The sequence below is a fragment of the Neolamprologus multifasciatus genome, chromosome 4, assembly GCF_963576455.1.
Source record: "Neolamprologus multifasciatus chromosome 4, fNeoMul1.2, whole genome shotgun sequence".
NCBI classification, from domain to species: Eukaryota; Metazoa; Chordata; class Actinopteri; order Cichliformes; family Cichlidae; genus Neolamprologus; species Neolamprologus multifasciatus.
Genome location: NC_140442.1, coordinates 29,376,508 through 29,389,667, shown reverse-complemented (window position 1 = coordinate 29,389,667; position 13,160 = coordinate 29,376,508). Strand labels below are relative to the sequence as shown.

Sequence of the window (13,160 nt, the reverse complement as noted above, 5' to 3'; positions counted from 1 at the left end):
GGAAATGTGATACATTACTAAGTCTGGTAAAGGGAAACATGATAAGCTTTGTATTCATTTGTGGAACATGCTCTAATGCAAACACACTGCTCAGTGCTACAACAAAGAGGTAGAAGATAATGAATGCACAGTAATGATTAGAATGTAATATAGACAGCAGAATGTTTTCAGTATTAGAGCACGATCATTGAGTTCCTTTTATCTTGTAAAACTAAAGTCAAAAAATTGTGAAAAGTTTAAAAAAAATTTGATGTGAATTTGAGGCCCAACGTATATAAACACTGGAAGCATTAGATGTTTGTGAATAAAAACATGCACTGTAAAAAGATGATGATGCTTCTAAACAAGAAAAGAAAGAAAAAAGATTCTGGGTTCAAACGATTCTCAGGAGAAGACAGCAGCAGGGAGAATTTCATGGTTTCCAGGATTTGAAGCTTTATCAGCATCTAGCTGTGTGTATGTGTGAGGTACAACAGTATCTTAGATTATTGCATATTCAGTACTGGTGACCATTTTCAACTCAGAGTGCACTTGTTGCCAAATGCAGTGGTCTGATTGGTCAGATCTGTTTATTGAGCTGATAAAATAAATACTGCAAAGTTATGCGTTCAGTGTACATGGCTGATAAAGAACAGGTGAGTCGGCAGAAAAAAATGTAATGCACAAAATATTTATACAAATTTTATGTGTCAGGTCTGTGAAGGTCTTATGATTTTATTTTTATTTTTTTACATTGAAATGTAAGCTAATTCTTCATGGCTCGAGAAAGGAAGACATTTTTCCTGGTGACAGAGAGCTAGTTTCAATCTTTTAACGTAATTTTAAGGATGTAACTCTTTTACTTTATGCACTTCTTTTAAAAAGAAATTAACTGGAAACATCAAAAACTCAGACAGATGCAATCTTGTCTTGTCAGTTCACTTGGAGAACTGAGGTTAGCACAATTAGCTTGCTAGCTAATGCGAAATAAGAAGCTGCTTGTTCCCTTAACAGATTTTTATTTAAAAAGCATTGCTTCATAAAAACAGCTAAGAACATGGAAATTAAACTAGCCTCTGTTGTCAGAGTAAACTCCAAAGAAGCTGTTTGACAGGGAAAGGTTTCTCTAGGTGTTAAAAAATCTTAAGAAGCTTTGATTTCTGCTCCCTCTAAAAATGTTTTAGAAAAATTTCCATCTTGAATCTTTATGGTCTTCATGGCTTGTCAGCTTCATTTGTATTAGTTTGCATTGGTTTTGAGTCTTTGTGCAGTTTTATTGATCCTTTGTGCTCATTTTGTGATGATCGTCCATGTCTTTTTGTTCTTTTATGCTCTTTTTGTCTCTGTGCATACAGGAATGGGCCTAGCTTATGTTAATTTGTTAAAATATAGTACTATGAATTGTTGTTATATACAGCAATATAATGACAAAAACACATTAATAACACGCAGGCAGATTCCTCATCTAAATCATGATAGAAATAAAACATGTGGTCATTTCGATGCAGTGTTGACTGAGCTCCGTTGAATGCTGAACCTCATAAATCAGGCAGCAGTCGGACTGTAAAGACATGCTGATAGAGTAAAACGACTGCTGGAGTATCAGAAAACAGTCCCACTGACGGAGGAGGTGCTTCCACTTTAAGTGTGATAGCAGTCATGTTTTCCACTGACACATGAAATCCGGGCACACGCAGCTTGAGGCTCGTTGGATAACAGCACCAAGCTAATGGCGTGTGCTACTCTCCAGCTTTAGCATGCAGAGAGGTGATCGAGAGGTTATGTTAAAATGCAGTAAATGTACCAGCACAAGGCACACCCTCAATCAGAAGCACACTGGGTTTCACTGTTTTTAGATGAGCACAGTGAGAAAGTTGTTGTGTGGAAGGCTAAGGCTGTTAGCACCTTGCATCATGACTCGGCAGACCACCTGCACCTTTGTGCTGATGAGTCTGTCTTCAACTCAAATTAATACAAGCTCTGCACTGGAAATGAAGCTGCACTGCACCATTTACAGGCTGACGTGGTAGGATGGGCGTTTTTCAGAAAGCCATTGTGTCGTAGACTTTGTAAGTGACTTGTTGGTTTGATCCATTTGCCTTCTGGCCAATGGTGACATGAGAAGGTTTAAACCGTTCTCATATTTGTGTAGCATGTAGCTAACAGCTGATGTGCTTAGCTCAGCACAAAGCCTGGAGGCGGAGTTGGAAAAATGAGAATTGTCATTTTAAGAAGAACTTTGTGCCAGGCTAAAGACATATTTCATAACATCCATTTGACATTAAACAAAGGTGTTAACCATACACATAAAGTTCTGCACCTAAATAAAGCTGGACCTTCATTAATGCAGTTGGTAACGCCACTGTTTACCTAAGATTTCATGTTAAAACAGCAGAACCTGAGATATTAAGAATCTCCAGGCAATAACTAATAAAGGGGACTTCTTATATTAATTTCAAGTTCCATATTTTATCATCTGTGTCTACAGAAGTTGCTTATTTATCTCACTGAGGAGTCATGTGACCGCTAACTGTGTCATTAACTTGCCCGTCAATTTGGATAAGTGACAATCATGGTGACGATGTAGGGTGAGTGCACAAAGTCCCAGAGTCATGCAGGCCTACAGACTGATCCACAACCATCTGGCAACCACTGCAACTGCTTTGGGTTGCTAGCAGACTGGTACAGTCACTGGAACACGCTGGGAATCTGTGGTTGCCTATTAGTGTTTGCAGACAAATACATGTCTTCCATCCAAAGTAAATCTGCCCCAGCAACCCTCCATATGAATGGAAGACATCTGTTTGTCTGCAAACAGTAATAGTCAAGCGGTAGCTATCATATATAAATCATAAGGAGGTTTTCGGTACAGACACTCCAGCGACAACTGGTGACCTTCAGGAACCACTCTCCAATCAGATACACATTTCCCCTTGTAACTAGTAGTTGTATCACATCCTACATGGCGGACAGCTCTTGTGTAAAGTCCACATAATGTTGCATGAAAAACCTCTATACTGGGATGCGATGCTGCTCCTCAGTTCAGTGTTTCCTGTAGGGTTTGTGCTCGGTCATGGACACGTAGCAGCTTAAGAGAGTGAGGACAAATAGTCATTACTGGCTTTTCAAGTCCACTTAAAGTTTGCCTGAAGTGAACATGTGTAAGTTAGCATCATAGTGTAGTATCTTGTGAAAAAGTCTTCGCAGTTACAGATAAATGACAGACACGCATGTATCTAGTGATAAAATTCTGTCACTCTGAGACAAACTGACTTACATGATGCCAGATGTGAAGTTGATCTTAAACTGGAGAGCTGGTGGGACACTGAGAATAAGGAGTGAAGCTCAGTTAAATGAATTTCAATGTTTGGGTTATTTATGACACTGCTGATCTTAATTTCACAATGAATTGAATTATTTTTTGTAATTGAAACTGCGGCGCCTGCTCAGGGCAGGTAGAAAACGTTCCGATTCGCAGCATGTGGGAGAAAAAATCCCCCAAAGTTAATTACATGCAGACAGCTTAATATTGCCATTGCAATTTATACTCGATGGTTACGATAAAGCCATTTTAACCACTGTACGTGGACAAACGAACACATCGAGTACATTCGATATATTGCCCACCCCTACATTCACCATTATAACAGTGTAGTCTTGGCACTTCCTTTTTACACAGTGAAAACAAATGTGATAAAACGTTATCTGGTAAGCTTTAGAGAAGAGCTTAGTCTGACTTGATTGCCAGGCTAACCATGTCCACTGTTTGCCTGTTTTATGCTAAGCTAAGCTGAGCAGCTGCTGGACGTAGCATCATAGTGATATCAGGTGTCAATATGTTTCTCCAGAGTCATACATGGAGTCATGGAGGTAAAAGAGGCCTGGAATAATGATATACATACATCCGCAAAAACGAGAACATCTGTCAACTGTTGATATTTATCTTTTGTGTTGGCTAAAAGTTCAGAAGCCCTGCGAACAGTATTGTTTGTTTACAAAGATTTTTGGTTGCTACAGTAAATAGCACAGGTTGCTATTTACTGCGTTGCATAATAAAGGCAGCAGTCTGGGGGTATCAGGGTTTAACCCAATAATTCCTACTGCAGCACCAGTCCTGGTGTTATTGCCAGATGTGACCTGTATAACTGTATACAGGGCCACTAGGGGAAGCTGAGGCCGGTTACCGGACATCATCCTCCCTCTGCTTCGACAGGTTGCAACCTACATGTCCATATGCAGGTAGGTTACAGCCCACCAGTCAGCCGTGCTGCTCTGCTGCTTCACAGCGCATCCAGCGCTCCCTAACGCCAAACACACACACACACACACACACACTGGAACACGTAAGGCTGTTTTCACCCTTGTCACCAAACCACCACTCTGCGCGTCCCACACAACACCGTGCACCCTTCCACGCATCCACAAAGCTTCTCAGTGGTCGCTTTTCACGCAATCGCGTCAAGGACAAGCAGAGCCCAGAATTAAGCACCGAAGCAGCTGTAACGGGCGGGGGGGGGGCTGGTGGCGAACACACCGTCCTGTAGCAAATTGCTGCACAAGCTACACGTTATATCACACGGTGTGAAATAAACACCAGAGTCCGCAGTCGCGGTGACATTCAGGTGCTCCGTGTACCGACACCCCTGACAGTCCGCACATACGGCTCGTCCGACATTTTGCTCTGCGGGTGCGCTTCTTTCATTACCGGCCACGAGCCGGACTGACAGCGATTTGTTACAGGAACAAACGCAGCACACGGAGCTTACCCGGGTCGCCATCTTCACGGTTGCGGTAGATCAGGGGCTCGCAGTTTGAGTCAGCGGCACGCAGGACAGCAGGGACGGTCAGGGCGAAAGGAGCGACAGCAGATGGGCTTATAAGCTGCGGCGCACTCGGCTCTGATTGGCTGATTCGAGCGGAAGCGGAGGGAGACGTCACCCCACTCGTCTGGATCTTTGAGCAAAAGTGGGTCTACATTGATAAGAGTGGAATCCCGGTGGATAGCGTTTGCATATTTGGCACGTGCACAGATATTAGACATTTTTTCCCCTTTTTCTAATAACAATAATGTGAACTCTCTAAATTGTGACTTTCAGTGCAGTGAGTGTCATCCTGCCTCCATTTATCGGCTTTTTATTTTTTGGTAAATGAAGCCAGAGCCTCAGATTTCTGCATGTCAGCACCACGGACAGCGCTCTGCCCCACACGCTGCTGAACTGCACCACCCCACGGCTGAACTAATTCAGCACCACGGACAGCAGCGCTCCAGGCTGTATGTTTGTTTGATCGCTTAAAGGTCCTGACAGCAGCTGAGACGTACAAACTTAGAGCAAGAAGAAGCAGGAAGCTGAAGAAAGTCTCAGGCAAACTGCAACGATGATCGGCTGACTTCTGTGTTTACATTAAAGAATCATATTGACACAACAGATAACACTCTAACATAAACTGGACATTAATGTAGGAGTGTTTTTAAATGATTATTTTTACTCTAATATTATTCCTGCAAGATCTCTTAGCTAACTAGCAACAGCACATTGAAACTTAAAACTTAAAAGCATACTTCTATTCTATTCTATTCTATTCTATTCTATTCTATCAAAAGTTGGGAAGTTGTGTGAAATGTAAATAAAAACAGAATACAGTGATTTGCAGATCTCAAAAACCCAAAATCTGATGACAGAAAGCAAAGAAACCACCTGGGGAGGGACCATTGGTGCTCAAAGGTCTATGTACAGATTTCATAGCAACATCTGCTCCCATCCAGTGACGCCTCTTTAAGGGAAGGCCTTGAATATTTCAGTAAGACAATGCTAAACCACACACTGCATCTATTATAGCAGCATGGAACAGCCTGCCTGCAATGCAGACTTTTCACCAACTCAAAATATTTGAAGTGTCATAAAACAGAAAGCAGAGCCAGAATCCTCCATCAGACAAGAACGGCACAACATTCCTCTCCAGCAGCTTCTCTCCTCAGTTCCCAGAAGTGGATGTGCTGTTGTTGAAAGAAGAAGTGATGCTGCACAAACAAACACATAAACATATAAACATGTAAACATGTAAACATGACCCTTCCGAGCTTTTAGAGACGTGTTGTTGATGCAATCATATTCAAGGTGATCTCTCATTAAAATCATTAAACCCTTTAAGGCAGTGGTTCCCAAACTTTTTTGCTAAGCCCCCGTTTGTTTTACAAGAAAAATGTTCGACCCCCCCTCCGCGCACGCACACACACACGCACAAACACATCCTCCAATCACACACACCCATATTTTGCTCCATTGCTGTTTATTTAACACCTCAAACATTTAGTAAACAACTAAGCAAATACAAGTAATCTGCAATAAATTACAGGTAGTAAGAAAATTAACTGCTAACTCTTTTACGCTGCGTCTGCACCTACACGGGTATTTTTTGAAAACGCAGCTGTTTCGTCCACATGTAAACGGCGTTTCGAATCACCGAAAACTGAGATTTTTTAAAACTCCTTTTTTGCGTTTAAGTGTGGACGAGGAATACAGAGTTCGTCACACAAGTCAAAGGTATGTGCTTTTTTTCACGTCATGCTGTGTGCACGTTATTGTTTACATGCACTGTTGGGGAGTAACGGAATACATGTGCCACCGTTACGTATTTAAAATACAAAATATGAGTAACTGTATTCCGTTACAGTTACCGTTTAAAAAGGTGGTATTTAGAATACAGTTACTTTGTTGAAATAAATGGATTACACGGCGGTACTTCCCTGTTTCATATTGTCTCGGGTCAGGCCTGTTTGGGTTTTGTTTGACAGCTACGTTCTGTTGTTCCAGGCGGCAGCGTTACGGTTGCCATGGTTACAGGGTGACGCTCTCTCTCTGCGTGTTTCCTGGGTGAGAGAGGCCTTTTTGTTGTTGTTGTGCTAAGCTAACAGGCAGAATGCTACAGGTATAGCTCTAAAGAATGTAGCATCATAGGCAGTGTAGTCCGTGCTGCAGGGAGAATGGACTGCCACACACGTTATGTGTCTGTGAGCGAGGGAGGGAGAAAAAGGAAAAGTACGAGCTGTCATCGAGCAGAAACGGGAGCTGGAAGCATGTAAATATAATAATAACCACTGCAGCCAAGAAGAGAGCCTGACGAGCCCAGTTGTAAGTAAGCTATTAAGACTCGACTGTACACCGTGTTCGTGTTTTCCTCCAAAAACAATAAGTTCTGTTGGAGCAGCCTTTCAACGCCTCTCTCTGTCTCTGCTAGCAAAGTTGACCCAGACAACAAAGTAAAGCTAGTTTTCGGCTACGAGCCGACACAGAACCCACCGTATTAGCCAGAGGTCCCTTTACTACAGTTCGGAGCCGCGGACCTTCAGTAACAGTAATAAATCACAGCAATAGTACATTCATGTAGTTGTAAACAGCATGATAATATATTAAGTAATCCAAAGTATTCAGAATACGTTACTCTCATTGAGTAACGTAACAGAATACGTTACAGAATACATTTTGGGGCATGTAATCTGTAATCTGTAATGGAATACATTTTAAAAGTAACCTTCCCAACACTGTTTACATGAGATGAATTGCAGAATGGCAGATAGAGACAAAATACTGTTAATCTGACTATCTGCAGGTTTTACACGCTTACATACACACGCAGTTACTGTTCCTTCATTTACAAAGGCAGAGGCGTCACGATGTGATTATTTTACGTGTAGTTTTTTTTCCTGTGTAATAATATTCAACATTGCTATCAATAATTTTTCCAAAAAATTTCTCTCTGTGCAAAATGGGTTTAAAAACATAAACAGCTGTGGGATCCTGTTTGTCCGTGATTTGAACCGGGGAACAAATCGTGGCAGGATCAGCCTGATGTTATTTGTATCCTGCTGTAACTTTACTGTATAAAGAGCAAACATCTCCAAAATGTCAGGAGTAGTTACAACCAGTGTTTGTGAACTACAAATCAAGAATGTGGGATCCTGTTTGTCCGTGATTTAAACAGCCCAGCGCTGCTCCCGACGCAGGGAAAACCAATCCTGCAGGGAGACCTACCTCGGCACTTGTGCAGGTGAAGCCAAAGGGAAGATTTGCTTCACCATATTTTCTAGTCTTTGGCTTAGAATGAAGTTGGTTTGGAAACATATTCAGCGATGCTTCATCTCCTGCTTTGCGTTTGTGTGGGCGCCCGTGCTGGCAGTGTCCAAGCGTTTGTTTGTTTTGTTTTGTTTTTCTTCCCTTTTCATACCACGCCCCCCCCCCCCCGGCTGAGAGTCTGATGGAGGTCAAGTGGTGGAACGACACTTGGCTCCAGGCAGGTCTCCCTCATGCATGAGTAACATGAAGAACTTTGCCTACTTTGGGTCTTGCTTTGCTGTGTAATTATATTGTCTTCAACGTTCCAGCGAATAGGTTTAAGCTACAAACCTATCAGTTCCCACTTCCCCTAATCACCTCCTGTGTATTTAAGTCTTCTGTTTCCAGTGTGTCATTGTCAGATCGTCTGCTTTGTTTGCAAGCCAAGAAGTTGCATCAAGTTGTAGGTTTTTAGTTAATTTAGCTCACCCAGTTTAGTTTATTGTTAGCCCTGCATTTTGCCTTTTGTTTACAGTTATTTTGTCAGCCTCAATAAACGGCTCGTTTTCTGTTATTCAAGTCATGTTTCACATTTTGTTTCCGTCTGAATTTGGGTCCACCCTTCACTCTACACACAGTCAGCCCTGTTGATTGTGACACTGTATGTACTATATGCTCAAAAGCCTAGCAGCCGTTGTTTTTTTTGTTTTGTTTTGTTTCTCGCTTTTTATCAGACTATAGAGGTTAGTATGATCAGTTTTTCAATTGAATATAAACTCATCAGAAACTACGATTAAAGTTTAAGTATTTAAGTGTTTAGCATTATCAGTACGTTTCTCTTTATGTCAGATGTATAGAGCAGAATAATCAATGAATTGAGGGATTTGGTATTAAAATTTTTATCACCAATAAAAATTAAACCTGCTCTTAATGACTCTCAAGGGTCAGGTTAGGGAGCTAGTGAGCAGTAATTGCTTGCTTCAGTTGCCTCAAATGTGCAGCTTCAGAGACTCTCTGCTGCCATCCTGTGGTCCGAGTAAGAACTGTCTCAATATCAGTCATAACACCTGAACAAAATACAGAACACCATGCTTGTAAAGGTTTTTATATAAAGTACCTGTAACAGTTGATCAAAGTATTCTTATTTCTCACATACATATTCATACATCCACATAGTAACAGATTGCAGCATCAGCACTCTAGTAACACTAGTAGCCTTGACTTTGTTCACCAAAGATTCTTGTTTACACAATATGATTCACAAATGAAAAGGAAGGAAAACCAACTTCATCATTAGAAGCATATGTCACACAATAGTTTTTTTCTTTTTTTTGTTGTTTTTTATTCTTGTATGTCTCGCAAGATAAAATATGGCACATGGTTATGAGTTAATCAATGATGAGAGCATGAATCGGAGGGGGTGTTATCAACTCATACTTTCCTTCTCCATTGCAAGAAAAAGGTTCATGTAGAGGACAGCTTTCCTTTACCTTCGGTTTTCTCTTTCTTTGTTGTCCCTGCACAGCTGACAGGCCTGGAGCAGGTGGAAAGTGGTCATAAATATTTTGGTAATTTTACACATTAAGAATCATCACTCCTAACATCAGTCTCAAAATCTGACGCTACAAGGGTACTGAATAAAGAAAACAGAATATTCAGTGTATCAGAGAACGAGTAGCGCTGACCGCTTGTGAAAAATCACGGCTTGTTTAATGATTGTTTAATCACAGCTTAGCAACTGTAACGCAGCACAAAAGGTCTTTCAAGCTTTGGGTTTGTTCACAATGTGGAAAGACGTATTTCCAGAGTTTAAGGTGGTTCCTTATCGGTGCCATTCCATGACAAATGAGTTAAGGTGTGTTTCTCATCGCTAACATAAGATACAATCATTAGCTTAACCAACAGTTGTTACCTAAAAGGCCAAGCAGCTAATTTTTTAAATAATGCAGTGCCCCTTTTATCACTAGCACATCCACTTAGTTGTATATACACTATCTGTGACTTTGATGCTATCAGAGTTTAAGCTAGTGTTAGCAGTGTTGTCCATTAGCTCCACTAACATTTACTGTAGCAACCCTAGCTAGCATCAGCCTAGCTAGCATCACCCAAGATAACGTCACATTTAACAGACATCTTACTGTCCTAGCATTAAAAGAAGAAAAAATAAGAGTCCTATTGACATTATTCCCTATAAGGTATGAACTGAACAGACTAAGTTGATAAGACCAATGTTTTTATTTGGTGAACAAGCTAACTTTATGCTTGTTAGCTGTAGCCTTTGTCTTCAAGCATGAAGTTGTTTGTAGCAACCAGTTGCTTCATTAAAAGCCTTTTCATATCTCTCTAATAAATCAATAACGTTTTGTATCCGCTTGAGTGTGTCTGTTCTTAAAACTCTTGATAAATGTTCATCTACTTCACCCTTACTTTGGTGTGTTTTGCTGAACATACTTTGGTTAAAGGTTGTTTTGTAAGAGACTACCAGTGACGAAAAAACACTGGCAACCACAGTGACATCTAATCCCCATTTAACAGGGCAATGGGTGTTGGACAATTACATCTCATTAGGAAACCTGTTGTCTTGCTTTCCCAGTTTCAATTTAGCTGTTTATTAGCAACCATATATGCACACTTTATCCATTAAGTGTCAGCGATCAACACGTTCTCACTCCCAAAGCGTAACATTTTACGCTAGGTGACAAATCGTCAACATATTACGTTTTCGGCTACCCACCACGTTCCTAAATGACGACCTCGGAAAAACGAGGAAATATGAGAACCGTATGGACTCAATCTACACATGTTCGCTCTTTTTCTTCAAATCACTTAGAAACACGCTATTTAACATCATTAAAGCCCTGGTTGAGCTCAGGAAAAAGGTTATGGTTAGGGCTAGGGATAAGGTTAGGTTTAGGGCTGGAATACAGGGCTGGAACGTCTATTATTGCCGGAGCGTCATTGCACTGGATTTCGGCCATAACCCGCCGCGTACCATAAGAACGCCGAAGGTCTCCTTTTGCGTTCCTCAGGAACGCCCCGGGACGTGACAAAACGTCGGCATGTTACGCCTCGGGAGTGAGAACGGGCTGCAGCGATAGGGTTTCTTTTAAAAAAAATATTAGCCACTAAAGCAATAGCTCGCTTCAGCTACTGGTTTATTATAGTGACACAAACAAGGCAAATGCTATTGTTAGCATTCACAGTTCACCTGTGCATTTTACAGACAGAATTTATTCCAACAAGTAATTTTGACATGACTCAGCTATAGATAATAATAAAAAATAATTTAGAGAATATTTTAGCTAATGTTTATGTCAAATAGCCATCAAGTTAGTTAGCCTTTGACTGTTGTTCTTTAAGCCAGTAACCTTTGTTAGCTAGAAATGAGAAATTTGTTTTAAGTAATGAATTAATTATTTATTTTTGGATCAATTACAATCTAAGATTTGCCACCACACCTGCTGCCCTTATCACTGTAAGATTAGACAACTAAAGGCCTGGCCTCGTTTTGGGGCTAAGCAAACCTTTACCCTTTAATTTGAAAACTGTGTCATTCTTCTATTAAATCTGTTAGATACTGAAAGTACTGACATGAATAAAAATTGCAAATTCTTGTATAACATTAACTTATTACAGTTCACATACATCTTGTTATGGAGTTGATGATTTGTAACCATTTGACCTTTCTTTTATCCTTTTGCCTGCAGAGAGAGATCCTTTTGGATCGTCAAGTACAACAAATTACAAACAGGATTATTCAACAGTCATCTTGTGAATGCCTTTGAGGAATATGCTACTTGTCTACTATTCAACCCATCAGAAACAGCTAGGAGGAAGGACATGTAAACAAGCATGTTTGCCATGGATTCATTCTTAGAGTGCATATTTGTCTCATGAGGTCTGACTCTGGAACAAGGCTACATGTTTTTCTTCAGAGCATGAAAGCGCTGCAGCCCAGTTGGTAATCATCTGAACATGAAACATCTCCTGCTTTGTGAAGACACGAGTCTGGAAAGAGGCATGACATTCTGTTTGATTAAAAATCCATTTCCTCATTTTTAAAAGCAAAGTCTTGTTTTTTCATATTACAAGGGAAGGCCAAATATTATTATACACAAATTAAACTGAATGTTGAACGCTCCAGTGTTGGATGACTCCAATTTTGGCATACATTTTGCAAAGTGACACACACAACTTCTCTGTATATTGAATTTACAAGCTTTCCATTTTGGCATGTCGTCCTTACCATGTAAAGAAAGTCTTTTTTTTTCTGGTCTACATGTCGGATGTACAATGCAGCAACATTATGAAAAGCTTACTCATGACAACTTTATAGTCTTTCTTGGCTCATGTTTTTTTGTTTTCTTTTTCTTTTTGTATGAAATAATGAGTCTTAGAATGATATGGCACAAGATCTCCGCCCTGCCGACAGGGCGCAGGTTTTCAAAAACTGAAAACATCTTATTGGTTGTTGTTAGACTTAGAGATATGACATCATCAAGGATAACACTCTCACCTCAGGGGGACATGTATAAGAGCAATATATCCATTTATCCATCATAATGTTTTGAAGGACTACCCTTACAATGGTCCTGTTATGGACCATCAAAGTTTTCCATAAATTTATTGGTGACACAGACTGAAAACTCTTCTATAATCTCTCTTGTGATTCTGGAGGAGCTTTCCAAAACCGAATCATAATTCCTTTGAGCTTCTTCATAAAATTCAGTTTTGGGCTTGAAACTCCTAACAAGAAAGACCCATACAATCTGAAGATGTGGGGTCTTTAAAGGTGGACTTTGGGTGATTTAGGAAGAAAAAAGCACCAGATTTAAGCACATTATGGAAATTGTTTGATCACGCATTTTTAGACAGGAAGTCTGGAGATTTTATTCTGCCTTTTATAAGTTTTCAGCCTGAAAACGTGGCTGCTTACCAAAAGTCAGAACTATTGTACTCTTTACCCTCTGAGGCCTAAGTATTCACCCTATACTATCAGAATATGTAATATTTGTTCATTTTTTCTAAGGACTACCAATAAGGGAACAAAGAACATATTGGTTCTAACCGACACATCAAAATGTGTTTACATTTGTCCAAAAAAAACCCCTGTTTTTCTTGTCTACAAAA

The 13,160-nt window shown here is 40.3% G+C and overlaps 1 protein-coding gene across 3 annotated transcripts in view; it reads right to left on the bottom strand.

Annotated features, from left to right (window-relative positions):
• nsfa (N-ethylmaleimide-sensitive factor a) overlaps positions 1-4,885 on the bottom strand; it is a 71,906-nt gene extending 67,021 nt beyond the window's left edge. The window contains exon 1 of one of the 3 annotated variants that reach the window (XM_085157378.1): positions 4,746-4,885. In XM_085157378.1, the coding sequence (XP_085013504.1) occupies positions 4,746-4,757 (12 nt within the window). In that variant the 5' untranslated portion in view covers positions 4,758-4,885. The remainder of the gene's footprint in view (positions 1-4,745) is intronic. The other 2 variants (XM_085157376.1, XM_085157377.1) reach the window with 2 other exon arrangements.
• Positions 4,886-13,160: the final 8,275 nt, after the last annotated feature.